The sequence below is a fragment of the Dermacentor albipictus genome, chromosome 1, assembly GCF_038994185.2.
Source record: "Dermacentor albipictus isolate Rhodes 1998 colony chromosome 1, USDA_Dalb.pri_finalv2, whole genome shotgun sequence".
Lineage (NCBI taxonomy): Eukaryota > Metazoa > Arthropoda > Arachnida > Ixodida > Ixodidae > Dermacentor > Dermacentor albipictus.
This window is the reverse complement of record NC_091821.1, coordinates 36,634,773-36,662,752: the sequence shown is the minus strand read 5'-3', so window position 1 is coordinate 36,662,752 and position 27,980 is coordinate 36,634,773. Positions and strand designations below refer to the sequence as shown.

Below are 27,980 nucleotides of genomic sequence, written 5' to 3'. Positions count from 1 at the left end.
CGAGCAGAGGGGGGGGGTGCAGTATGCCGCTTAGTTTCGGGAGGCCCGCCCACCTCCGCCCCCCCCCCCTTTACGTGCCTGGTGTAGCCGTTGGTTCCTCGCATGAAAATAAGCCCGCTTCCAATTGAATTTTGTTGAGGATGATGTTACACTCTAATTTTGCACAAACAGAAAACGCGGGAGCCGTAGAATCTTCCACTGCGGGATCCGGTGAGCGTGAGGCTATTGACATACGTACGTGCTGACGAGCTCCGCGCTCCGCAAACGCCGGGACAGAAATGAAGCCGTCACAATCGGTACAAGCTTGATTCGCAGCTTGTTGCTGTGATTTCTACGAGTGCTAGCGGCCTTAATCACGTTGTGTGGTCACAATTGAAGAATATGTCTATGTTCTTTTCTCGGGCATCACATTATAAAGATGAGCGGAAGCTTCATATCACTGCATGTTTGTGAAGCCTCTCTTAGTCGACCACATGGGCGAAATCGCGCTTGAGGATAACTGTTCTTAAAGGTGCTCTTCGCACTTAACTAAGTATCGTCCGTTGCTGCTCTTGTTGGATTGGGAACAGTGCTATTTTAAGCCCGCTGACTTACAAATAAGATCGAAGAAATAAATATGCATGGTTGATCTTTTTTTTAATTTCCTCTAACGTTACCGCTCACATATTCGTTGTAGAAGCTTCCACATCTTTTAGCAACTTCTAAACGCGCAATAACAGGGACGCGTAGCTCCTCACTGCACAAACCAGTGACTACACTTGAGAGTTTTTCAATCTGTATGCTTTATTTGTTGGGCGCCGTATGCCAGGAGTACCAGACGACACGCGCAGCACACAACCGTTCTAATAACCACAGCGCCATTTCTGCGTGATGATGCCGAGAAATAGTGAACTATACTCAAGACGGGTCGGTCGGTAAACATCTCCTCTAGCCACCATATTAGTACCACTCTATATAATTTCAATGCCCTCAACCCATGCTCTGGTTGGTCCGAAAGTTTAGCTATATGATTCGGCACGAGTGGGCTTACAGTCCGCACTTCGGATGGCGCTCCTAAGATACGAGGATGTTCCGCCATGCAATGAGCATGACGATGGACCTTATTAACTGTGGAACGTATGCATACACTGTGAAGATGAGGAAATCCATGAGTGCACTGCCGCAGCATGACTTGCTTCGTATTTTACACACTGAGATCACGCTCCCGTATACACCTGGCAAATCAACTGCCGCAGTAGGCAACCTGGCTTTAATTTAATTAGTTGAACCTGTTCTTTAATCAGGGCTCAGTGTTCATCCAAAAAATGCGAGGAGCACCCATATGCCGTATACAATCGATGAAATTACCATTTCCTTACAGCGGCGTCTCCGTCCCATGCGTCGTGCAATATATCGACTGCGCGCCTTTAGACAAACATATATTTCAAAGCACATATCGCGCGTGTGCCAGCAAGAGCTGCTCTATGCAAATGTAACGCGCTGGAGCAGCGTCTGGCTGCTGTAAGTGCGAGTCCTGTCGGCGCAGGTGGCCTGTTCATCGCGGGCCCCATGTGGCGTGCAGGATATGTGACCATGATGGACCCACTGCAGGAGACATACGGTGACACCATGGCCAGCCTGCTGTTCCTGCCCGCACTCGTGGGAGAGGTCTGCTGGTGCGGGTCCATCTTCAACGCACTCGGTGCGTGAGACGTGCATTGCGCGCGGATGTGCGAACTTTCATTGCCTTTTCCTTCTACTATTACACCTGCCGCCGCCGCCGCTACTGCTGCTGCATGCTGGTGGCGGCGGCGGCGGCGGCGGCGGCGGCGGCGGCGGCTAGCTGCAGCAGCATTGGCTAACACTGCACTGCTACAGCATCAGCATAATTAGTCCTAATTAATTATTCAACTTCTCAAATATTATAGTTAGATTAAAACTGTCCATGCGAAAATTGTAGAGCAACGTGAAAAACTCCCTATACAGCTTTCTGTTGCTCAATACGTGCAACATAAAAGTTTTTGCGAGAATGAACGAAGCCCGCGAATACGCGTACACCCGGCCACAGAAGTTTATGGACCATGGGATCTCAGAAAACGTTTAATTCCGAAGCAGCCTGTAGCAATAGCCAGTAGAACTGTATATTACAATGTTGTTAGCATACTATAGTCGCGGCCTGAAATGCAAATACCAGGCTGCGCTGCGAGGTTGCGGAAACTTTCAGCTTTTTCTCACATTTCATGGTCCGTAATATTTTGTGACCGAGTGTACATGCACAGTGCCTCGAGCGGCCAGTCGGGCGGCAATCGCGTCGGCTTTTAAGGCCAGAATACATGGAGCGAACTTTCACGACGAAGTTCGGGCGGCAGAAAATCTGCCGCTCCGCGACGCCGTATGTTCGTCGGGCTGCGCTACATGGAGCGAAGACACGGCGGCCGCCGCCGACGAGTCGCTGCGTTGTTATCAGTGTGGCTAGACGAGGCAGAAGCGCTGTAGTGAAACACATGACAAAAAAAAAAACTTTAACGACAACTATTATTGCTTTTGAATTGCGGAACACTCTAAAAACGCGTAAAATTTTGTTTAGAAATGTCCCACAGGATGGCACGCTTCTGAAGAGCCGAAATTAATTTGTCGTTAAATTGCAGCCGTGCCTGTTTGGATACCATGAATACGAAAAGCGGGAGACCAGCGTGAAGGATAGAGCGGGATCGGGATACACGGACAAGCGGGGAAGCCAGGTCGGAAGTCGGGGCGGATAGTAAGACCTGATTGGCTCGCTTTGGGGCGCCGCTCGTTTGCCGCTTCCGGTATCGCCGACGCCCGACGAACTTTTCTGCGCCAGCTGGATCGGCGGCGAACGACGATTTCTCCGCCGCCGCGCGTCGCGCGTACGCCGCCGGGCGTCGAACGCCGACTATTCGTCGCATATTCGCTCCATGTATTCTGGCCTTTATGCGTGAGTCATCGAAGGTTCCAGAGTAATCGCTGGTGCCCACGTGCCTTCCAGAAAGTACTGCACAATTCACGTCGCGCATACAGGCAATCAAATTACACAATGCTCGGTGACAGCAGACAGCGGATAGAACCATCGATAACATTCGATAAACTTCCGATACATACAAGTGCGTCCTGCGCTGAGCGATAACATTTGTTACACGGTGAGACGCTGTCACCCGATAAAGATAAACAAGTAAGCGTGTTACTATGCTGTGCGGGAGCATCAACAGGGCTGACTTTTGGACGATCTTTTTTTTTTTCGCTATTAAGGCGCGAGTGACAGCAAAAGAGTCAAAACACAACGATACTATCAACTGATTTTTAATTGTGAAAGCAACGCGCATAAATCCACTTGCTGGCACACAAAACAGCGAAATATGGAACACGCGTTCCTGCATGCCTTAATGAGAAAAGACGATTCATTTTCGCGTAAAGATGCGCACAGGTGGAATGCTAATGATCTGAAGTTATCTTTCAATAAAGGGAAAATCAGTCATCCACCCGTTCGTAGCAATTGCTACAAAGGAAACCCATACGGGTTCGAGTCCCGGGCCAGGACGAATTTTTCTTCAACTGCGAGGCTTTTCTTTCGAGGAAACCGTATGGGTTTCCTTTGTAGCAATTGCTACGAACGGGTGGATGTCTGATTTTTCTCTTTAATAACTACTTCTCTCCACATTGCGGGCTTCCGCAGAACTACTACGCCAACGTTATCTTTAGTAACTGGTGCACCTTATACTATTTCTCTTGTGTTGTAATCACTAATACTGTTCTGCACTCTGCATTCAATTAACAGTGATTGCAGTGACGTTCATCGTCGTTTTATACCGCTAGAAAAGTTCATGCGAAATCACTGCATGAAACGGAGCATGCGACAAACGCCGCCAAGGCACCAAAGCATGCGTGCAACTGAGCGCACATGTCGATTACTGTGCAGAAGGTCACGAAGAACTTCCGCGTCGACATTTATAGCCGTGATTTCTACGTCATCTGTGAAATCTGTAAGCTCCTTGGTGTTTTGCGCAGTCCCATAAAACTATGGAGTATATATTTGCTAAAGGTCATTATGTATACAATTATGTATGGGGAGAAAGGCATAACGCAAGAAGAAGCAGTCCACAAGAATAATGCGTTAACATTGTCACTACACGGCACAAGAGACCAGTGGTCAAGTTTAGTATATCATCTCTACCAACTTCAGATTCATGCCAGCTTTGGACATTTCTTGCTACTCGCAGCTGAAGTTGGTAGAGATGATATACTTCAGATTCATGCCAGCTTTGGACATTTCTTGATACTCGCAGGAAGACGAAGTGATTCTTTGATAGAACGCTTGTGCTTTTGTCTCCACTTTTTCGCTTTGTTTCCCTGCATTTCTGGGAGCTGCCGCTCCCTCCTTGCGGTAATGGATGAAGAAATCTCCGCGGACTTTCCTGGTGTGCAGCCGTCAGGTCGGCTAGCGTCCAGGAAACGTGGAAGTGCGTCAAGCGATACCGACAGCGAGGACACTGAGATATGTTCGGACAGCTACGACTCGTCGGACGATGACTTCCAGGTCGTGATGAGTAGATCAGCGAAAAGAAGACTACTGCAGGCATCTTCGTCGCCAAGTGCTTCTACCGTGAAGAGTGCACCGCTGCGCTGGCCGCACACTGTGCTCTTTATGCCCGTGGACCCGGCGACCAATTTGCGGCTCCTCAACAGGCAGGTCCTCTCTTCCTTACTCGAGAGAATCGCACCAAATGAGATTAAAGACGTGCGAATAAACCCGTGGAAAAATGTCCTGGCAGTTGATGTGCTACATCGTAGTGCCCTACAACACCTACGAAATATAACTGATATCGACAACGTAAAGGTGCGATCAATGATCCCTACAGGCGGCAATGGTACTGCGGGCGTCATTTATGACGTCGACGTTGCCATTCCTAATGACGACTTGCCAACGCTGATAAAGCCAACGACAGAAGGCAATTCCATTACAAGAATTTCCAGATTGGGAAACACACGCTGTGTGAAGATTATGTTTGAAGGAGACAGCCTTCCTTCCCACGTCAAAGTAGGACATGTCCGCCATCCAGTACGACCATTCGTACCGAAGCCCCTCCAGTGTTTCAAATGTTGCAAGATTGGCCACGTGAAGGGTGTCTGCGTGAACAGTGTAGTGTGCCCGCGGTGCTCTGAGTCCCATTCAGAAGACGCCTGCAGCACACATGTTCTAAAGTGCCCGAACTGCAGTGGTCCTCACAAGGCCTCATCAAAGGATTGCCCGCGGATGCGGAAGGAATTCACGATTCTAAAACGCATGGTGCGCGACAATTCGACGCATCGAGAGGCTGCTACCGCTGTTCGGCGACGTCGGCATCGACACCGAAAACGTTCAAGAAATTCCGCAACTGAAGATAGGTACACGCCAGCTACAGTCAGAAGGGCTGCCGCATCTCCGCACTGCGCCACCAAGACAGATACAAGGAAAGCGAACAAAGAGGAGAGCCTCGCCCGTCCTGAAGAATGGCCTGAGCTACCGAGGGCACACCTCCCTGCTAAGATACCTCAAAACGCACCGGCTTCAACGGCTTCTGCCACTGTTGAAGCGACGCTGGCTGATGATCTCCAGGTCATCAACATTCTGCGGTCGCTCATGAGTGCCATTCGCGGTATACTTACCAACATGAAGTCTTCGTCTGCGCAAAGCGCACTACAGGTGCTGGACACTTTGAGTCCAGTACTTGCAGCTCTTGGTTAAAATCATGGCTCTCCAGAAGCCGTCGTTTCGTGACGAAGTCCGAAACGCGTCGATATTTCAGTGGAACGCCAGAGGACTGAAGTCACGCATGTCGGACTTTCGACAGTTTGTGTTCACGAATAAGTTCCCAGTCATCGTCATCTGCGAGCCCCTATCAGATAACATCAGACTGTCCGGGTATGAATGTTTCATGTCCGCCACCCACGGAGAATGCAGCAAGATCATCGTATTCATGCGACGTGATCTTACGTATGTCCCTCACCCAGTGTCGCCTGACCAAGAAAACCAATACGTCTGTCTGACAGTGAGGAAAGGCAAGCTCACTTTCACATTAATTGGAGCCTACATATCGCCCTCAAGTCGGTTGGACTGCGAGAGATTACGGCGAATCACCACAGCAACTCCGCAGCCTTTGGTGATTACTGGAGATTTTAATGCCCACCACCATCTCTGGGGAAGTTCTAAGATAAACTCGAGAGGCAGAAGATTAGTGTCATTTGCCTCCGAACAAGAACTATGCTTGTTAAATGATGGAAGCCCCACCTTTCTACGTGGAACTGCCTACTGTAGCTGCCTGGACCTGACCTTTGTTTCACGCTCCTTCACTAGAAAGGTCAGGTGGTTTCCGGATATTGAAACGCGGGGAAGTGACCACCTACCCACTTATCTTAGGGTTGAAGGGTTGACGGACTCCAGGTTAGCCGCCGTCACACAATGCATCGACTGGCCAATGTTCAAGTCAATTGTCGAAGACGGCTGTCGTGATGACTTGGCCTCTAGCCTAGAGGACATCATAAAAGGTGCCCTAGAGGCTGCGAAACATTCACTTCCGAGAACGTCCACACGCACCGAATACGACATTGAGCTATAGAAGCTTCGTGCAATTCGTCGTCGTGCAGAGCGAAGATACAGGCGCACGAAGTCTGTAAATGACTTGAGGTTGGCCAGAAGAACTCAAAAGAAAATTCAGCGTCGCATGGACAAACTTGCATCACAAAGATGGAAATCATTCTGCGAATCTTTGGATCCACGAAAACCATTGTCTCACATATGGAGAACTGTTCGTGGTCTCCGTGGAACCCCTCAGCAGCGCCACCCTTTTAAGTCTTTGGCCCTTCACCAACAATGCAGCGAGATTGACGTAGCGGAAGCTTTCTGCAGGAGGATTGCTGGCGAAACTAGTTGCGCTGGAACATCGACGCTCCGCCACTCACCGATTTCACGCGACTCCCGCATGGATAGTCCTTTCTCCATGGACGAGCTCGAAGCTGCACTGGCCTTGTGCAAGCGTTCATCTTCACCAGGCCCCGACGGTATAACCTACCGTGCCCTGTGTAATCTGGGTGATGAGGCTCGAAAAGTGCTCCTGCTCCTATTCAACAGCTCCTGGCGGACAGGTACGGTTCCCCAAGAATGGAAGACCAGTCGCATAATTCCACTGCTCAAGCCTGGCAAGTCGCCTGTAAACATTGCATCATACCGACCAATTGCGCTTGCCAGTTGCATCGGAAAACTAATGGAGAGGATGGTTCTAGCACGGCTAGAATGGTACCTCGAACATTACCAGGTATACCCAGATGCAGTGGCCGGTTTCAGGCGGGGCCGTTCTTCCATAGACAACGTTATCGACTTGGTGACGTACGTCGAGCACCAGAAGTCCTGCAAAATATTATCTGCTGCCCTGTTTCTGGATGTTAAAGGAGCGTACGATAACGTAACGCACGAAGCGATTTTGAACGCGTTAGAGGCAGTAGGACTTGGCGGCAAAGTATATATTTGGATACGTAGCTATCTACATACGAGATCCTTTTTCGTACTTACCGAGGATGGCCCGACCTCCCAGCATTACAGTAACCATGGGGTGCCTCAGGGCGGAGTACTCAGCCCAACGCTCTTCAGTCTAACACTCATTGGACTCACCGACATCCTTCCAGGCATTGTTAGGCTCTCCATCTATGCCGACGACATTTGCATTTGGACATCTGCTGTGACGCGACTGCAGCTTCGCGCGCGGCTTCAAAAGTCAGCTACTTTGACATCATCCTACCTTCGAGAACAAGGACTTCATTTCATATATCATACGAGAAGTGCGCAGCGATGGCATTTACCAGGAAATCAATGTCGCCATACGTGATATCCGTCGACAGACACATGATCTCGTACAGCACGAGTCACAGATTTTTAGGGGTGGTCCTTGACAAAAATCTCTCCTGGACCCCTCATATGAATTATGTGAAAAAACGCCTGACAGGAATTTGCCATATGTTTAAGTTCCTTGCAGGAAAGACCTGGGGAGTGCCAATACACTCTATGCTGCAACTGTACAGGGTCCTCTTTATTGGATTCCTGCGATACAGCCTACCTGTCATGTCCAACACCTGCAGAACTAACCTGAACATAATCCAAAGCATCCAAGCCCAAGCACTCAAGATATGTCTCGGTCTACCGCGGAGTGCGTCAACGACTGAAGTTATTGCAGTGGCTCAAGATTTCACTATTAGAACGCACATTAGCATTGAAACAATGCGTGTGCACCTAAGACACTTCGCCCGGAACCCTACCCACCACCTAGCAAGTCTCCCAGTAGATAGGCCCCACACGACGTTCAGTGCGACTGTCTTCGCGCACCGTGACTCTTTCAGGTCAGGTTACACACCTGCGGCAAGGCCTTCTATTCCTCCATGGTGTATGCGCCGTACTCAAGTGAACCTTACAGTCCCAGGACTTCAGAAAAAGTCGGACTTGCCATCATCAGCGCTCAAGCAACTAACTTTATTTCTCTTGTACGAGAAATACAGCGACTGCACACACGTCTACACTGATGGATCAACTACATCAACCAGTTCCGGCGGCGCTGTAGTTATACCAGCAATGAGAATAACCAAGCGGTTCAACACTTCCCATGTCACTACGTCTACAGCTGCAGAGCTCGCGGCTCTCCGCAACGCGCTTGAAGTGATAAATACTGAAAGTCCTAGAAAATGGGCAGTCTTCTGCGATTCCAGGCCGGCCTTGCAATGTGTGCATTCATTTCTCCGACATGGAACTCACGATCAGCTCACGTGCGAAATCGCGGAACTTGTCCATCACTTAGGAGAAAAAGGCCATGATTTCTCTTTTCAGTGGATACCAGGTCATTGCGGTATCATTGGTAATGAAGACGCCGATAAAGCAGCTCGGACGTCAAACCAAGAAGACCGCTGCGTCCCCATTCCGCTCTCAAGGACCGACGCCGCGAGACAACTTGGCATTCTGGCACGCACGATCTCCTTAGCAGAGTGGAATAATGTACATACAAGACGCACAAGACTGCACCGACTAAACCCATCACTTCAACTCAGACCTCCAGCCGGTGTGCACCGGCGTGAAGCGTCTCTTCTGTGTCGGTTATGGCTTGGAGTGGCCTTCACGAATGCCTACTCAGCACTAATTGGAATGGCTGATAGTCCTGCATGTGATGTTTGCGCATGCGAGGAGAACATTGACCACATATTGTGCCATTGTCCTCAATTTCAAGCCCAAAGACAGTATTTGTCCGACACATTGAGGAAACTAGACGATCGTCCTCTGAGTGAACAGACAATATTAGAGCACCGTCCCGACCGATCATCGGCTCAGAAGGCAGTGAAGGCACTTTTGTGTTTTCTCAGAACTTCTGGTTTGCTCGAGCGACTTTAACTGAAGTGCTGTCCGTACGCGTACCTACACCTTCTCTCTCCCTTCTTTCTCTTCCCCTTCTCCCTTCCCCCAGTGTAGGGTAGCCAACCAGACTATTGACTGGTTAACATCCCTGCCTTCCTGTATTCTTCTCTCTCTCTCTCTCTCTCTTGCTACTCGCAAACAGTTGGTTCTCGGGCACAAATAAATGAGCAACTGAAGCAGTGAATAGGTTATTTTACTGGCATTTTTCTTGCTAAGAATGTAAAACGTAATGTTTACTTAAATTGACCAGCATGACTTCCCATCTGCCTGTGTAGCGTCCAAAGAAGACAGCGTCTGGCCGCGACCTTGAACACGTTAAAAAAAACATTCAATGGTTATCACTAAACGATACTCCTCTGTGCACAGCAAAGAATATATATTACTCCAGGGACTACGGGATTGATTCCATCCATAATTCTCACGCGAGGACGGCGAGGTGAGCCTTATACGTGAACTACGCCATAAGCATTTACAACATCATTAGCAACCTTGTAAGTTGCAGCGTAAATGTGATTTCACAATGAGAAATTCGGACTAAAACGATGGTGTTGTACTGCATCGAAGCGCGTTGTGCACCAGCGAGCGCGCAGCTTGGCGTCACAGCCTCTCGCTCTTGCGGCCCCATGGTGTTTCGCAGGCAGCACCCTGAGCGTGGTGACCGGGCTGGACGGCCGTGTGTCCATAGGCGTGTCGGCGGCCGTGGCTGTGCTGTACACTGTCACTGGGGGCGTCTATTCGGTCGCCTACACCGACGTAGTCCAGCTTTCATTCATTTTCATCGGACTCGTGAGTAGCAGCACAGTCACTTCTTCGATCGCCGCGGTGAAATGCGGCGCCCAGCTCACCGCAACACTAGCATATTTTTCTTTTCTTTTTTCTTGATATGTAAAAAAACATGGTACGTTAGGCTTCTTTGCAGGCTGGCTGTCCCGAAATACCAAATTCACCACTCAGGCGTATTGAATATTGAAGAAAAAATATCAATCAAGAAAAAAAAGGAGTCGCAGTTTCACCCGGAAAGTGAACCATTGATTGTATCAGCATATCATTACACAGCTATACGAAGTAAGCTTAGTAGTTTTATCGACCGTATAAATTGCCATAAACATTCGCTTACTAAGTAGATTAACAATTGTGGCGTCAAGGGTGCAGAGGCAAAGATGATCTCACTCGGGCACTCGCTACGAAACGCTGGAGTGACGAAGAGCGGCAGGAGAGGCGAGCGAACATTTCGTACTGGCGCGCGAGACATAATTCCTTGCATGCTTAGGGAAAAGACGGGGAATGCGGGAGATGGAAATTCAAGATGATGAGCAAAACGTGAACAAGGTGAATGTAGGAGCCAACGTTTCGACAAGTGGACTTGTCTTCTTCAAGGCGACCTACGCTTTGCTCACGTTTTGCATGCTTATGTATTATATATATATATATATATAGATATATATATATATATATATATATATATATATATATATATATATATATATATATATATATATATATATTCTTATCCCCTGCGCATATTTCAATTTCTTCCGTATTTCACTTTTACTTGACCTTACGGAACATTTTCTTGAGCGACTTGGTTCATAATGGAGAACAAAAACAAGCGCAGAGAAACAAGGACGAGAACGAGTACGTAGGACTGGCGCTTCTCCTGTGCACTCGTCGCGTCCCTGATTCTTTCGCGCTTTTGTTTTTCTTCTCAATTCACCTTTCACCTTTGCCATTCTTCTTATTACTGTACAGGGATTCACTTGTGTCATGTATCTTATTTAATTCTACACTAAGTGCCATCTTATATTATATATTGTTTATCTTTTGAAAAGCCAGTAGTGCCAACTATATTTAGTCTTTAGCAAGGTATATGTTATCCTTTATTAAACATTTATACAATTGTGTTTCAAAGTTAGTTCCACCTCTCGAACATTAAAATGGGGTCCTACAAAAGTAGATAACCGTGTTTCAACCTTTTTAAAAGTGCCCGGCAAAAATTTCAATTAACCAATTATACGATGAAAAACTCTGCATCGAAAGCAAATAATCAATTATAGGCTAAATGATGAATGATTAATCATTAATCGATTAAAGCAATAGTCGGCCATCCTTAATAAGCAACAATGCACATGATAACGTACGTCGACAATAGCTTGTAGATAATGAAAAGCATCACACCCCCTGCGAAACATTCCCGTGTGCGCTTTTGAGTTTTTCTACTCTTCCCGAGTTAAAAAAATTCACAGAATAAATTAACGAAGGGATCGCCCAACCTGTCTCAGTTTGTTGTTTTTGTTAATGTCATTTCTATTAAATATAATATTCATGTCTGAAAAACAAGCATTTCTAGAGATGAGTTCGTCACATAATTTGCGTACAGCTATATCTTTGCCATTACATGTTCCTGTGAGTGAGTTCACTTTCTTAAATGACATCTTAGCATCCAAAGGGATACTAGTTCTTGTGCTGATCGTATGTAAAAGTTACCAGGAACATTTCAAACTTCGGGGAACCTACCCGCCGGGGGTGCTTAGTGGCTATGGTGTTGACCTTCTAAACACGAAGTCGTGGGATCGAATCCCGGCCGCGGCGGCCGCATTTTGATGGAGACGGAATGCAAGAAGACCCGCGTACATACATTTATGTGCCCGTTAAAGAACATCAGGTGGTCCAAATTATTCCGGCGTCCCCCACTAAGGCGCACCTCATGATCAGATCGTGGTTTTGTCACGTAAAAAAACAACAATTTTTTAACTTCGGCCAATCGCACCACAAAATGCCCGATTTGTTCCCGGTTTTCCATGCCAGAAAACAAAAACCCCTATTTCTCCGCGGATTTCCTCTTTAATGATAACACCCGATTTTACCCCCTGAATTCCGAGAGTTAAAAGCCTATACGTATATATACTATGTTTATGCTACGCGCCTCCTTTTCGGCGTCGAGCCCTTGTGCATTCTTTTTTTTCATTTGCCCCCATTCCTTTTCCCCATTTCGTTTATTCTGTGTACACACACGCACACTAGAACATCTCGAAAGTATTCCCGTAGTCCCTGCGTCTTTATGCGTATGATTACCCTCGCATCTCTTGCGGCTGGTATCGATAATCCGTGGGTGAGAGTACACCCGCCATCGCGAATGCAGCGAACCTACAATATCTGCGTAATCATCTTACCGGAAAGCTCCAAGCAGTGACTAGGGAGACAGTTAGCACCACACTTAACCAATACAAGTCGACAGGAGCGCAGTATGTACTAGCTTAGCAATTTTCCTCATGCTTTTTAACCTCTGCACTGAAGATAACACCTTGCAGCGTCGCGTTTCATTTGCAATATTGTAGTTGGCTGCTTCATTCCTATAGTATAGCCGGATACCATCAGCTAGTGTCTCCTTTTGTCTCGTCATACCTACGATGCTATGGCTCACGCCGTCTCTCCGTTTCCTTAGCTGAAACAGCCGACGTTACGAAAGAGCGCAGAAATGTTATCGCAAAAGAAATTATAAAGTTATTCGACTTGCTGCTTTCCAGCACAGAGGTGGAAAGAGCGTTCGCATCAGCAAACGACGTTTGTGAAAGTTTATTTTTAAACCGCGAAAACATATACGCTCAATTCATCAAAGTGATTTCATGGACGAAGCTTCGATTGGGCCTCGGAAACATGAGCATTGAGTATACGACTGACAACAAAATGCTATAACTGCAGCAGGTTGACTTTGGAACAGGTTTTTTCCACTGTTATGTAAAACAATCCCAGCCCGTCCAGAAGAAAGCACCCAGATTTATCTTCAACCTATATATGATCGCCACTTTTCCCTGTTATCGCACGGTCATCATCCATCCCTATACAGTCTCTAGCTCTGAGGTACTCGTCAGAATACATTGTCATGCTGCACGAGGTTGTTCATACGTCCTCCGTCATACACGTATCAACTTCGTTGACATAGCTTTTCGAGCGTACAAATCGTCGAACTCAGCCACTGAACGTTGCCCCACTTATGCAGCACATCGGGTGTTTCAAGTACTCTTTTTTTTTTATGCTGAAATGTGAAATAAACTCGATAGTTCCCTTAGATATTAGTCATTCACAGAATCTAGGCAAGAAATCCCTAAATAAATTCGACAGCTGTCCATTTCATCTGTTAGTATTACCTTGGCCCATCTCTCGTAATTATTAAATTAATTTATTCATTCATTCGTTCATCTTACCGCTTCGGGCTTTTAGACTCACGAGGGGTTTCTACAGAGCTGGACCCGCAATGCCTGACGCTTGTATCAACACGTTTATTGCACAGGCTTTTCTTTCTCTGAGCAATCATTACGTTCTGTGAGATACGTCTCGTAACGTGCTCTGGCTGGCGTGGCTTAAGCAGCTGAATTCACCGTGTTTTGAAACTCGAAGTGCTGTTCCCCGGTGAAACTACCGAGGGAACGTTTGAGCAAAAAACATTGTCGAGCAAAAAAAAAAAGGCCTCGCCTTTTTTTTTTTTAGTCTGTTGATTCTTTGCAGAGGCAGTTGAAGGGCCACCACGTTTAACTGGTCTCACGACAAGAGCTTCGTTTTTATTCACGAAGGAGCTTCGACTCAGGCGCTTCTTGCAGTACATGTTCTGATAGGAGTCCGAAAACAAGAAAGGGGCTGACAGATGGAATGGCACATTGTGCACGCGGCAACTTAGAATCTTTGAAAGCGGTAACTTAAATCTGACATTCTCCCATCATCAACCAAGACACAAAACACATTAGGCCACCAGCTAACCTTAATTCTTAACCTCACCTACTCTTCCATTTCGAAAATTTTTTTCCTGCCTGCTACTCAATTTAACGTACTCTTTCAGGTTTTTACGTCTATACCAACTGTACAACCCCCTTCGGCCATGTACACTTGCCCCCACCCGCTTCTACGCGCGTCACCCTCCTGCTTGTTATTCCGGCTCCGGTCCCCCCTCCCCTTCCCTTTTCCCTTCCTTTTTTTTAAATCTATTTTTTTAAAAACCCCTCATCAACACATTCCGAAGTCAATATGCCCTTTTCGGCGCCTCAACCCAGAGTATCGCCATTTCTGGATGCCGCCGTAACGACACCTACGTTGAGAGACTGGGGCAATGCCCCTTGAAAGACCATGCCGCTGCCTTTCAGTCACCCCCATACATTGCATCGCAGACTCTGCGTCGCCATCTTAACTATTTAAATATTACTCGACGTATTGCTGCTATGCTACTCAAGTCACTTTTTCAATTCATGTTTTTTCTGTGTGTGTGCGTGTTTTTTGTGTGTTTTTTTGGTCTTTTGTGTTACTCGCGCACCAGTGGCGTAGCCAGAAATTTTGTTCGGGGGGGGCTACGCCACTGGCCCAATATATATATATATATATATATATATATATATATATATATATATATATATATATATATATATATATATATATATATATATATATAGCTGCCCGTTGCAGCTCAGCCTCCTCCTTAAGAGGTAGCTTTAGCTCGGGTGCTCCTATTTAAGTACATGTAGAAGGGGAATTCGTTTTTCCCTGCAACCACTTCACCAAATTTGAGGAGGTTTGTTGCATTTAAAAGAAAAAGTTTAATTCTAGTGACTACTGGCTTTGAAGTTTTCATTTAGGTGGTCAATTATATATAAAAAATTGGCCAAAATTGAAAATTTTCAGAAAACGAAACTATAAAGTTTAAAACTCCGTGACTCAACAATGAAAAATGATATCACAATTCTGTGAATTGCATCTAATAGTACATCTACAGGGGACAAAATAGATATGTTACACATGAATCTCAAAAAAATTTAGTATTGTGGAAATACGGCTTTTGCAGAACCCTTGTACACAACGTAACCAATTCACGTAAGATACAAATTGACACAGCAAACTTGTCCGCTTTGACTGTTATAATAAATGCCGTTTACAGAACCACAATATCTGTTCTTCATGCATTGCTATTAGTTTGTAAACGTCGTGCTTCCATTTTTTCAAACTTTCGAATTTTCCAAGATATTTTAAACAAAATTCAGGCCCTAAATCGAAGTTCTGTTTCCAACAGACACTAGGATTTAACTGTCTCTCTCAAATGCAACCAATTTCAATAAAAGCGATTTGCAGGATTATCTCAGAAAATCGTTTTTCCTTTTTATGAGTATTTTAATAGGCCGCGTCGGATTGGGCCCGAGCTAAAGCTTCCTCTTAAACAATTTATCGAGGGATCAAATACATGAATAATAACTGCATTGTCATTGCAAAAGATGCTGCAAACGAATTATTGAAAGCTACGCACTGTAAATACAAGTAACATATGTATTTTTTCATAAAATATTATACTCGTATGTGCCAAAAATTGTGCCCAACATAACTGACGTCAATGCTTCCATGTATTTTGTCTATTTATTAAGTAAAGAAAATATCACACGAACTTTAGAACTATATCAATTCGAAACCAGGAAAGCAGTGCATGCCGCTGATATGAAAAATTAAAAGGCAATGAACTGAACAAGTTGAGGACAAATATGTTAATGAAACTTTGTTATTCAAGAACCGTGCTTACATTCTTGTATATATACAATGGCCAGTGAAAAATCTCAATGACGGTGTCGTTTGTTCCAATGTATTACGCAGGAGTAGCTGTCCCTTGTCGTGTATCGTGAGTAATTGCACCGAAGTTATAGTCGCGACAGAGAGCACGTATAAAAAGCAGGAGTTCTGCAAGATATATGAGGGCAAGTCAAATGAATGGGCCAACAACGGGGTACCTTATTTAAAAGTAGTCTTCATGAGAATTTAGACATTTGTCCTATTGACTAACGAGTTGCGTGATTCTCGTCTTATAAAACTCCTTGGGTTGCTGCTTCAAAAAGTCTGTATCTGGTTCCCTTGAGCTGTTTTTTCGGTTGCCCCAAAATGTAGAAGTCGCAAGGTGACAGGTCTGAGCTGTATGGCGGATGTTGCAGCGTTTCCAACTTGAACTTTGCCAGTTTTGCATTAACCGCATATGCGACGTGGGGACAGGCATTGTCGTGGAACAAGATGACCCCATTCGTCAATTTTCCACGTTGTTCGTTCTTGATTGCGACACGCTGCCGTTCTGGCGTTTCACAATATCGGAAACAATTGATAGTCTCTCAAGATTTAGCGAATTCTATCAGTAATGAACCCCGTCGATCGAAACAAAAAGTCAACAACACCTTTCCAGAGGAAATGATGGCCTTTACATTCTTTGGGCGTGGTAAATTCGAATGTTTGCACTGTAAGCTTTGCCGTCGTGTTTCAGGCTCGTAGTAGTGGCACCAAGGTTCGTCCCCGATCACAGTTGCAAGCAAGAAGTTGTCATGCTCATTGTGATACCCGATCAGATGAGTCAAGGCAGCGCGAAACTTCTCCGTCTTCTCGCGATCCATAGATAAAAATCTTGGGGATCCACTGCGCACCAAAGAGCCGATAACCGAGAAGCTCATGAATTATGGCGTGAACCGAACCGTGACTGATGTTCACACGGTCTGCCAGTTCATCGATGCTTATCCTCCATTCTTGTTTCAGGAGCTCATGAACCTTTGAAATTGTGTGGGAGGTGATTGCACGATGGTTTTGGCCCGGTCTTGGTATGTCTTTGCAACGTCCTTTGAACCGTTTGCTCCAACGCTTCACAGTGGTCAATGAAATGCAGTGTTCACCGTACACGGCAGTCATATGGTGATTAATTTCTGTTTTGGAAACACCTTCAGCTGTCAAAAACTTCGTGACACCGAACTGTTCAACTTTTGAAGTGTCCATTATGTGACGCAACCATATTCAACCCAGTGTATGAGAGCATTAAAGAACATTTTTCACACCTGCGTGTCACTTTTGTAAATGAGACATGCCGTTCTCCTGCGCGCATGCCTCGCAGATAATGAACCAAACCATTGTTGCGCGGTTAGGGTAGGCTCACTTTCATTTGACTCGCCCTCGTACTTTAGAAATGCAAAGATACAATGAGATATGCAAATGCGAAAATACGGCTTGATAAAGGACAAAAAAGTGTCACTGGAGACAAAGTTCACTGCACGTATACACAAAACCTCGCAACAAGATATTTAAGTATACGTATAAGTCTCCAACGAGTCTATGTATGTAAGAAGAAGTAACTGTATATAATGCGTCAAACAAGGCAAATAAACATGTTGCACAATCATAGATTCACAGAATCCTAGATTCCGCCCCCATTCCATCCACTCCCCCCGATGTATTGCGCGCGACGGAAGGCGGCGCGCTTGCTCCCCGCTTTTCTCCTATGCGCACACAAGACTGAGCCACCATCGTCGGCTCACCCATTCCACCTCCCCTCCTACGCTTTCACTCGCACATACAGCATGCAGCACGTGGTCACGATGTTATCACCCTTGGACTTTATACGAAACATGAGGGCGATGGCAGGAGTGCGCAATACCGAAGAAAACATGAGACGCTTGGTCCACTGAGAACCATACGCATACTGCTCAGTATCCTACAGGGGCGAAACAAGACTTTCCGGAAAGGTTCCGCTCAAGGAATGCGGTGAAATCCTTCGAGTCCCCACAGTGATGGAGGCGAACGACCATTGTTTTTTTTTTCTCGTCTGCTAGCCAGAAAGCGTCCAAAACCCTGTCCGGTAAAAATCCACTCGGCCAGAGCAAACCGAACGCGCACCGAAGTGCACCGCACGGTGGTCGGGCCCATACGAGAAAAACGTATGCGCTCTGGCTGGCTCTGGTAGCCCGCGGGTAGGGTAGCGAGAACAAAAAAAAAATGAAGAGGCTCAATGTGCCCTCGCGAATAAAAGTCAAAGTAGAAAAAATAAATAAGAACGTAGTTACTTTGGCTGGCCTTAGTGTCTTGACATGGATGTTCTGGCGTATGTTAAAAAAAATGTTGATATTTTTTTATGTGACATGACGGCACAAATGAACCACCCCAACGCTTCGTCTCATTGGACCTCGCTGCCTGCTTTGTCAAGTCGTCTGCTAGTGTGTTGATTTGGCTTGTCTCGTTGTATGTTGAGATGTAAGACTTTAGAAAAGTCAATAGACCTTTGGCGTCAACTGTTTATAACAACATTAAACCCACAAAGTTCCGCAATTGAAAATCTAAAGCACAACTTTGGAAATGTCAATGCACCTTTCACATCAAGAGCTTATGATATTTATACCCATAAAGTTTCGCAATTGATATCCATGCGCTCCATAGCCCGCTCACCATCAAAGCGCCCTTGAAACTTTGTGCTCGGATGGGACTGCTTGGCGTTATGTGACTCCGGGTGTATGGGCGTTGCCACGAAATCCAGCCCGAGTTTGCAATCTTCGCGGTTAAATGTCTTTTCGAGCGTCAAAAAGACATTCTAGACAAAATCCAGAGTGATTTCCGGCGCCGGGGGTCGCTTTGGTCGGCGGTGCATGGAAAGCACGAAAAAATTTCGGGGGGGGCTGAAGCCCCATAAGCCCCCCCCCTGGCTACGCCCCTGTCGCGCACTGACCGCCTGACCGGCCCTTCTAATGCCACAAAAACATGCCGCCAACGACTCCCCCTGAATGCTTCCTAACCTCTCGCATCCCAAAACACGCTCCCTAGCCCCCGTCTTTCTTAAAATTTTGTTTTTCTATTTCTTGTTCTTTTTCTCTCCCCCCTTTTTTTTCTCTCTTGGTGCCGCCCTGGCTTCCCCAGCTCTTTTTTTTTCCCCTTTTACCCTTTTTTTCTGCTTTTGTTTCTTTTCTCTTCTCTCCGCGTGCCCACTTTCACGCTCTTGTCCCCTCGTCTTGGGAACGAAGCTCACAGACGTCGGACGACAGCGCTTGTTTCCTCTGGTAGTCTCTCTCTTTAAAACCAGCCGCCAGCGACAACACCCACATGTGACGTCACTGCACTAACCCTTTAAAACTAACACGCCGAGGATGACGAGGCCGCCTTTGACGAAGATAGGTCCTCCTATCGAAACGTTGGCCACCCTTTCTGAGGCACCTTATCCGTGTTTACGAACTTTATACCACAACGTTCTGATAGGGTCATTGACTGATCGAAGGATGAAGCATCTCACTATTATACTAATGCAGTCTTACAGCGGAAAGATATTAAAACGAACCGTTGTTGTTGTTGTTTTTTAGCCTTCCTCCAGCATACATATTGTTGAGCGTATAAGTTAGTAACGCTGTTTACACAACAAGCGTCTGTATCGAACTCTTTTGCAACAAGGTGTAACTATAGTCAAGCGAATTACATTTAAATTCGTTCGGTGGAGAAAGTTTCATGAAAAAGGAAGTTTGAACTTTCATCCGCCTGAGAGTAACAGGAATTTACAAAGGAAACCCGTATGAGTCCGTCCGTCCGTTTGTTTGTTTGTTTGTTTGTTTGTTTGTTTGTTTGTTTGTTTGTTTGTTTGTTTGTTTGTTTGTTTGTTTGTTTGTTTGTTTGTTTGTTTGTTTGTTTGTTTGTTTGTTTGTTTGTTTGTTTGTTTGTTTGTTTGTTTGTTTGTTTGTTTGTTTGTTTGTTTGTTTGTTTGTTTGTTTGTTTGTTTGTTTGTTTGTTTGTTTGTTTGTTTGTTTGTTTGTTTGTTTGTTTGTTTGTTTGTTTGTTTGTTTGTTTGTTTGTTTGTTTGTTTGTTTGTTTGTTTGTTTGTTTGTTTGTTTGTTTGTTTGTTTGTTTGTTTGTTTGTTTGTTTGTTTGTTTGTTTGTTTGTTTGTTTGTTTGTTTGTTTGTTTGTTTGTTTGTTTGTTTGTTTGTTTGTTTGTTTGTTTGTTTGTTTGTTTGTTTGTTTGTTTGTTTGTTTGTTTGTTTGTTTGTTTGTTTGTTTGTTTGTTTGTTTGTTTGTTTGTTTGTTTGTTTGTTTGTTTGTTTGTTTGTTTGTTTGTTTGTTTGTTTGTTTGTTTGTTTGTTTGTTTGTTTGTTTGTTTGTTTGTTTGTTTGTTTGTTTGTTTGTTTGTTTGTTTGTTTGTTTGTTTGTTTGTTTGTTTGTTTGTTTGTTTGTTTGTTTGTTTGTTTGTTTGTTTGTTTGTTTGTTTGTTTGTTTGTTTGTTTGTTTGTTTGTTTGTTTGTTTGTTTGTTTGTTTGTTTGTTTGTTTGTTTGTTTGTTTGTTTGTTTGTTTGTTTGTTTGTTTGTTTGTTTGTTTGTTTGTTTGTTTGTTTGTTTGTTTGTTTGTTTGTTTGTTTGTTTGTTTGTTTGTTTGTTTGTTTGTTTGTTTGTTTGTTTGTTTGTTTGTTTGTTTGTTTGTTTGTTTGTTTGTTTGTTTGTTTGTTTGTTTGTTTGTTTGTTTGTTTGTTTGTTTGTTTGTTTGTTTGTTTGTTTGTTTGTTTGTTTGTTTGTTTGTTTGTTTGTTTGTTTGTTTGTTTGTTTGTTTGTTTGTTTGTTTGTTTGTTTGTTTGTTTGTTTGTTTGTTTGTTTGTTTGTTTGTTTGTTTGTTTGTTTGTTTGTTTGTTTGTTTGTTTGTTTGTTTGTTTGTTTGTTTGTTTGTTTGTTTGTTTGTTTGTTTGTTTGTTTGTTTGTTTGTTTGTTTGTTTGTTTGTTTGTTTGTTTGTTTGTTTGTTTGTTTGTTTGTTTGTTTGTTTGTTTGTTTGTTTGTTTGTTTGTTTGTTTGTTTGTTTGTTTGTTTGTTTGTTTGTTTGTTTGTTTGTTTGTTTGTTTGTTTGTTTGTTTGTTTGTTTGTTTGTTTGTTTGTTTGTTTGTTTGTTTGTTTGTTTGTTTGTTTGTTTGTTTGTTTGTTTGTTTGTTTGTTTGTTTGTTTGTTTGTTTGTTTGTTTGTTTGTTTGTTTGTTTGTTTGTTTGTTTGTTTGTTTGTTTGTTTGTTTGTTTGTTTGTTTGTTTGTTTGTTTGTTTGTTTGTTTGTTTGTTTGTTTGTTTGTTTGTTTGTTTGTTTGTTTGTTTGTTTGTTTGTTTGTTTGTTTGTTTGTTTGTTTGTTTGTTTGTTTGTTTGTTTGTTTGTTTGTTTGTTTGTTTGTTTGTTTGTTTGTTTGTTTGTTTGTTTGTTTGTTTGTTTGTTTGTTTGTTTGTTTGTTTGTTTGTTTGTTTGTTTGTTTGTTTGTTTGTTTGTTTGTTTGTTTGTTTGTTTGTTTGTTTGTTTGTTTGTTTGTTTGTTTGTTTGTTTGTTTGTTTGTTTGTTTGTTTGTTTGTTTGTTTGTTTGTTTGTTTGTTTGTTTGTTTGTTTGTTTGTTTGTTTGTTTGTTTGTTTGTTTGTTTGTTTGTTTGTTTGTTTGTTTGTTTGTTTGTTTGTTTGTTTGTTTGTTTGTTTGTTTGTTTGTTTGTTTGTTTGTTCTACTGTGACGCGGATGCCAAAGTTCCATTGCAGAAAATTGTGCACCGAACAATTCTTCAGCAGTGCCAGAGATGAAAACGCGAAGAGAACAATCACATGCGCTATAGCGACGATGCATATGCGCTGGCATACTCCTGAAAGGCATGCACAAGCGTGACGGCCTCTCAGCAGCAGCCGTTGCACCGGATGTTGCAGCCCACGTTTTCCACAATCCGAGCAGTGCACGCAGTTCAGTCTGACCTCAAGGTACGTTCAGGCACAACATGCACATCGCGGTGCTTCTCCCAGGCAGCTGTGGCCTATAGTAGGGCCCCAGTTTCCCAATGCCGATCAGAGCCAGATATCTATTAACCTGCATTCATACTTGTTTTGCATCAACCGTTTAAATCAGCTCCGCCGTATGGCAAGTCCTGCACTCAGCTAGCCGACGTAGTATTTGTGTTAGTTTGCTTCGCATGTTTGGGCGTAACGTAGCAGTGCAAATGATCCAGCTGCAGGCGCAGAATACTGCTGTAGATTTGTTTTAATATTGTATATTACAGGGTCGTAACCAGGGGGAGGGTTAGGGGATTCTAAGAGGCTCCGAAATTATCGCTGGGAAGAGGAACTTTTTACAACATTTATGTCATTAATTTCATTGCGAGTAACGTTAAGAGACCGCATCACAGCGATGTGGATCATAGAGCAAACGGGGAGCAAATGGAGCTGACCAGGTCATGTAATGCGTAGGGCAGATAACGAGAGGTCTATTGGAGTTACAGAATTGGGGCCAAGGGAAGCGAAGCGTAGTCGAGCACGGTGGAAAATTAGGTGTGGTGATGAAACTCGGGAATTTTCGGGTGTCACTTGGAATCAGCGCAATACAGGGGTAATTTGAAATCTCTGAGAGGCCTTCGTCCTGGATATAAAAATAGGCTGTTTGATGATGTTATTTCATTATATGAAGCTGTAAAAATGCAGAATATATTTACAACATTATACAGGGTGTTTTATTTTAACATAATTTTTAAAGATTGCCTCTATAATATAGAATAAATCTACTTATTGAGCTTGAATGCTCGAAGATGTATACATACACAGGAAATCAACGCGTATATCTGAACATTTTTAACAATTTCACTCATTAACTTTTCAATTCCTTTAGAGCTTATACATTGCAATACACGAATTGAGAACAGTGATTCCACAGGGCATATGCATTTGGAACAAATTTTGAAATAGCCGTATAATTGACTGTTGTTGCACTTACATTTTTAAGAAAACTTGTTTAACTGCATTGAAGCTCAAACATTACTGGAACACCAATGCATTTCGTAGCAAACTTTGGGAGCCCATATTCCGAACCTGGTGTAATCCTCAGAATTCGTTCCAACTGTCTATGACTTTAAAAGTCACCGGTTACAATTCGTAAATTGCAACATGTGCTATAATCGAATTGGTTTAAGGGTTAATTTTAAAGCCAAGAAGTGTTAATTAGTCAAATATTAGTTTTCATTTCTTGTGCAAATAATGTGTGCCTCTGAATGTAATCTAGCTCAAGGAGTAGAACTGTCTTACATTGCACAGATGATTTTTCAAAATTGCGTTAACGATAAAATAAAACTACCCGTATGCCAGTGATGTTCATGCGCAAAGACAGGGGAAGTTTTCAAAATAGCCGCAGCTTCACCCGCAAGACCCCTCCCGAAAATCTTTCCTGGCTACTACAGCCTTGGCATACCATGTGCTTTTAACATGACAGGTATGTCAAGAAGCGACGCGTTTCCCTGAATGGCGTAGAATGAGCAAATGTTGCCGCTATACTGCTGTCACTGCAGCCGCATTAGGCATATCGCACACTTGTGCGGTTTGTCCTGTTGTACTTCTTAAACCTGGCGATGCACCTTGAAAGTGCGTAAGAAAGGGTTTAATGTTGAGCAGACTAGCAATCTGTCGTGTTCCAGAACAAGCGAGAAAAGATTATATATAGAAAGAGAAATCATTTATTCGGACCATAGAGGTGGTTGCTCTTGAGGTCGAGTTGGTGGTGTCCTCATTCCAGGACTCCACTGACCATGGCTGCTCGCCGTACTTGCTGAACGAGAGCTTCTTGTCCCGCCAGGTTATCGCCGGTCAGCTGTACCTCCCACCGCTCAAATGACGTGCTAGGCGTCTTTAAGTGTTGAGGTTTGCCCCCACACCCCCACGAGATGTGAAAGAATGTAGGGCGTGTGTCGCCGCGCCAGGGGCACATGCCGCGATACGTATGTGGGAGCATTTTACTGTATCTGTGTAGGTTTGGAAATGTGTTGCTCTGAATAAGTTGGAGAGCTACTGCCTCTTCAGTGCTGAGCTTTCTGTGAGGCGGAGGATAAATCCTACGGTTGAGTCACTGGATCTCGAGTCGGTCGCAGTAATTGGACGGAAGGGGCATGAAGGTAAAAGGTGGGGATTGATGAGACGATTGGTCTTGCCCCGCTCGGTTGATTAGCGCTCGAGCTAGGGCGTTCGCCCTTTCGTTCCCCTCCAGACCCGCGTGGCCCGGCATCCACGTGATTTGGTGGTATTCTTGCAGCCTCAGGCCTAGAATCTGAGCCGCCAGCGGCGGTGTTCGTCCGTTGGTAAAGTTACGGCAGGCCTGTTGCGAGTCGGTAACGACATGGACTTCCCTGCCTACCCTGTCTTCTTGCTTTATTACCAGCGCCGCGGCTATGGTCTCAGCCGCAGCTGGGTTCTCTGCCCTTACGGAGGCCGCGAGGGTCAAGGAGTTGTCTCTCCCGTTCACGGCGGCTACCGCGAAGAGGCCCCCTACAGGGTACGCCGCCACGTCCACGTACGTTACGTACGGGTCACCCTTGAATTGTCGGCGCTGTCTGTCGACGCGAGCCTTGCGTCGTCCTTCATGGAGTTCATGACTCATGCGCTTCGGTATCGGATTCGCCTTGATCTTGCCTCTGACCTCAGGCGGGAGTGATCGTTGCCCATCGAGGGCACGGAGCTCCGTTGCCGTTCCGGTCCGGTGGAGGATGGCTCTGCCCGCCGCCGTGTTCTGTAGTCTGGCCTTTTGCGAAGCCATAACCGCGTCCGACAGCTCAGCGAAGGTGTTGTGGATCCCGAGGGCCGCTAACTTCTCGTTTGAGGTGGTGACAGGGAGACCCAGGGCCGTTCTGTACGCGCCTCTGATGATGGCATCGACTTGTTCTTGGTCGCGTTTGTTTAGCAAGTCGTAGTGATACGGCATGCTATACGCTATTCTGCTGATCACCAGAGCCTGGACGAGGCGAAGCGTGTCCCCTCCTCACATGCCCTTGCGGCTTCTTGTAATTCGTTTGATAATCCGCGAGATCTGGTTGGTGGCAGACCTTAGTGTTTGGATGGTGTGGGAGGCTTTCAGGTTGCTCTGGATCCAAAAACCCAAAATCCTAGCCTTATTGCCTTCCGTGATCTTCTGGCCCTCAAGATAGAGCTCGATAGGGCCGGGGGACTTGTAGGTTCCTCCTCCGTGCATCTGGATCACCTCGGACTTCTCGGGCGCGCAACGCATCCCTCTCGCTGCCGCAAATCTCTCCACTGCCGTCGCGGCCTCTTGAAGGGTCGCCTCTTTTCGCGCTAGGGAGCCTTTGCTGGCCCAGAGCGTGATGTCGTCTGCGTACATGGCGTAACCTAGGTCGGGGATCTTCCGCAGCTCGTTGGTCAGCGCTAGCATCGCGACATTGAAGAGAATCGGGGAGATTATCGCCCCTTGCGGTGTTCCTTTGTTCGGCACGTCGATCGTATCCGATCGAGTCTGGCCTATTCCGATGGTTGCAGTCCGGCCCATCAGGAACGATTTAACGTAATTAAAGATGTGCTCCCCACAGATGATGATGTTCATTCCCTTGAGGATGGCCTCGTGAGAGATGTTAGCGAAGGCCCCTATTTTAGGTCGAGTGCGAGCAGGAGGTGTTCTCCTCCCTTCGGGATGCCCTTGAGAACTTCTTCCTTTAGGATTAGGTGCTGCTGAAGAACAGTACGCATACAACAGAATACAGAAGCTATGTACATCTCCACATAACAAAGGTGCCGCTATACCGTCTATACTAGGGTTGATCCAGAAATAAGGTTCCCAAAGAGCTCCAGGCATCCGGCAACACTGCTGCGCGCGGCTGTTCCCCCATTCTCGATTACCCCCGGCCGCGCTTCGCTGCGCTGCTCATTCTTGGATCCGCAGCCGTCCGATATGGAGGTTCCCATTGTTGATCCCACCAAGTGCGATATTCGTTCCGTAATTTGCTTTTTGCACGCCAAAGGGACTCCACCCGTGGATATTCATCGTCAGTTGACAGAGCTGTATGGCGACAAGTGTATGTCCGTTCAACACGTCCGAAAGTGGTGCAGGGAGTTTAGTGCCGGTCGGAAGGAAGTCCACGATGAAGAACGGAGTGGAAGACCGTCAGTTTCAGAGGCAGTTATCAAAATGGTCCAACAAGAAGTACTTCAAAACAGGAGGATCACCGTCCGTGAATTTGTTTTTCAGATTCCTGGGAGTTCTTACGGCAGAGTAGAAATAGCTTTGACTGAAAAATTCGGGTAACACAAGTGTTGTGCTCGATGGCTACCGCCGCTATTAACATCAGACCACAAGGAAAAACGCCTTGACTGTGTTCGCCAGTTTCTTCAAAACTGTCAAGAAGGTAAGGAAGGATTGTTGGACTCCATTGTTACGGGAGACGAAGCGTGGGTGTTTCATTTCATTCCCGAAACGAAAAAAAAATTCAAACAGTGCCGCCACCCAGAGTCACCAGTCGCAAAGAAGTTCAAACAAACTCCTTCTGTTGGCAAAGTCTATGTCTAGGACGACTGCCAGCCGGTGTAACACTGCTTCACAACAACGCCCGACATCACGTCTCGCGTCAAACCCATCAAACCCGTCATGCCGCACCCACCGTACAGTCCCGACCTCGCGCCTAGTGATTATCGCTTGTTCCCCAAGTTAATGGAACATTTGAATGTTCAACGCTTCCGGAGCGACGATGAAGTCAAAGAAGAGGTAAAACGCTTCCTGAACGGTTTGGCGGCGGAGTTTTACGACATTGGGATACAGAAATTGGAGCACCGTCTACAAAAATGCGTAGAAAAAGATAGCAATTATGTAGAAAAATAGAGCAATGTTTCATCTTTCCAATGATGTAAATTGCTATGAGAATAAACAATGTTGTCTATTTCTAAAACTGATGGGAACCGTGTGCGCGCGTGTGTGTGCGTGTGTGCGTGCGTGCGTGCGTGTGTGTGTGTGTGTGCGTGCGTGCGTGCGCGCGCGCGTTTGTGTGTATGCGTGTGTGTGTGTGTGTGTGTGTGTGTGTGTGTGTGTGTGTGTGTGTGTGTGTGTGTGTGTGTGTGTGTGTGTGTGTGTGTGTGTGTGTGTGTGTGTGTGTGTGTGTGTGTGTGTGTGTGTGTGTGTGTGTGTGTGTGTGTGTGTGTGTGTGTGTGTGTGTGTGTGTGTGTGTGTGTGTGTGTGTGTGTGTGTGTGTGTGTGTGTGTGTGTGTGTGTGTGTGTGTGTGTGTGTGTGTGTGTGTGTGTGTGTGTGTGTGTGTGTGTGTGTGTGTGTGTGTGTGTGTGTGTGTGTGTGTGTGTGTGTGTGTGTGTGTGTGTGTGTGTGTGCGTGCGTGTGCGTGTGTGTGTGTGTGTGTGTGTGTGTGTGTGTGTGTGTGTGTGTGTGTGTGTGTGTGTGTGTGTGTGTGTTACCTGCCCGTCCGGCGCAACGGGGATCCGGCGACCCAACTCCTGGACCACCGAGGCCCTCCTCGCCCCGAGCTGGACGAAGAGATCTCCATTGCCGAGGTCAGATAGGCCATCTTCGCGCTCAACCGTAAGTCTGCGCCGGGTCCGCACGGAGTCACCAACAGAATGTTGAGAAACCTCGACGACGCGTCAATCGTCTTTCTGACCTACAATATCAATGAGTCCTGGAAGAGCGGCGTTGTTCCTGCAGAATGGAAGATGGCTGCACGGTGCTCATTCCCGATCCGGGCAAGGCCCCGAACATCGAGAACCTCAAGCCGATTTCTCCAACCTCCTGCGTCGGCAAGGTCATGGAGCACGTCGTCCTAAACAGGCTCAACGGGTACCTCGAAGACAACGAGGTTTACACGTAAAACATTATCGGCATCCGCGCCGGACACTCGACGCAGGGTGCCACGAAACTAATCAAGCATCAGATCGTGGATGGCCGTTCCAGAGACGTCAAGGCTCTGCTCGGCCTGGACCTCCAGAAGGCTTTCGACAACGTGATCCACGGCTTCATTGTTACGGCCATTTCGAATCTGGGTCTCGGTTCCAGATT

General features: G+C 45.7%; 1 protein-coding gene across 1 annotated transcript in view; it reads left to right on the top strand.

Annotated features, from left to right (window-relative positions):
• Positions 1–27,980, top strand: part of LOC135901065 (high-affinity choline transporter 1-like) — a 99,829-nt gene that overhangs the window by 36,687 nt on the left and 35,162 nt on the right. The window contains exons 5-6 of the mRNA XM_065430733.1: positions 1,526–1,681; positions 10,062–10,210. Coding sequence (XP_065286805.1) covers positions 1,526–1,681; positions 10,062–10,210 — 305 coding nt within the window. The remainder of the gene's footprint in view (positions 1–1,525; positions 1,682–10,061; positions 10,211–27,980) is intronic.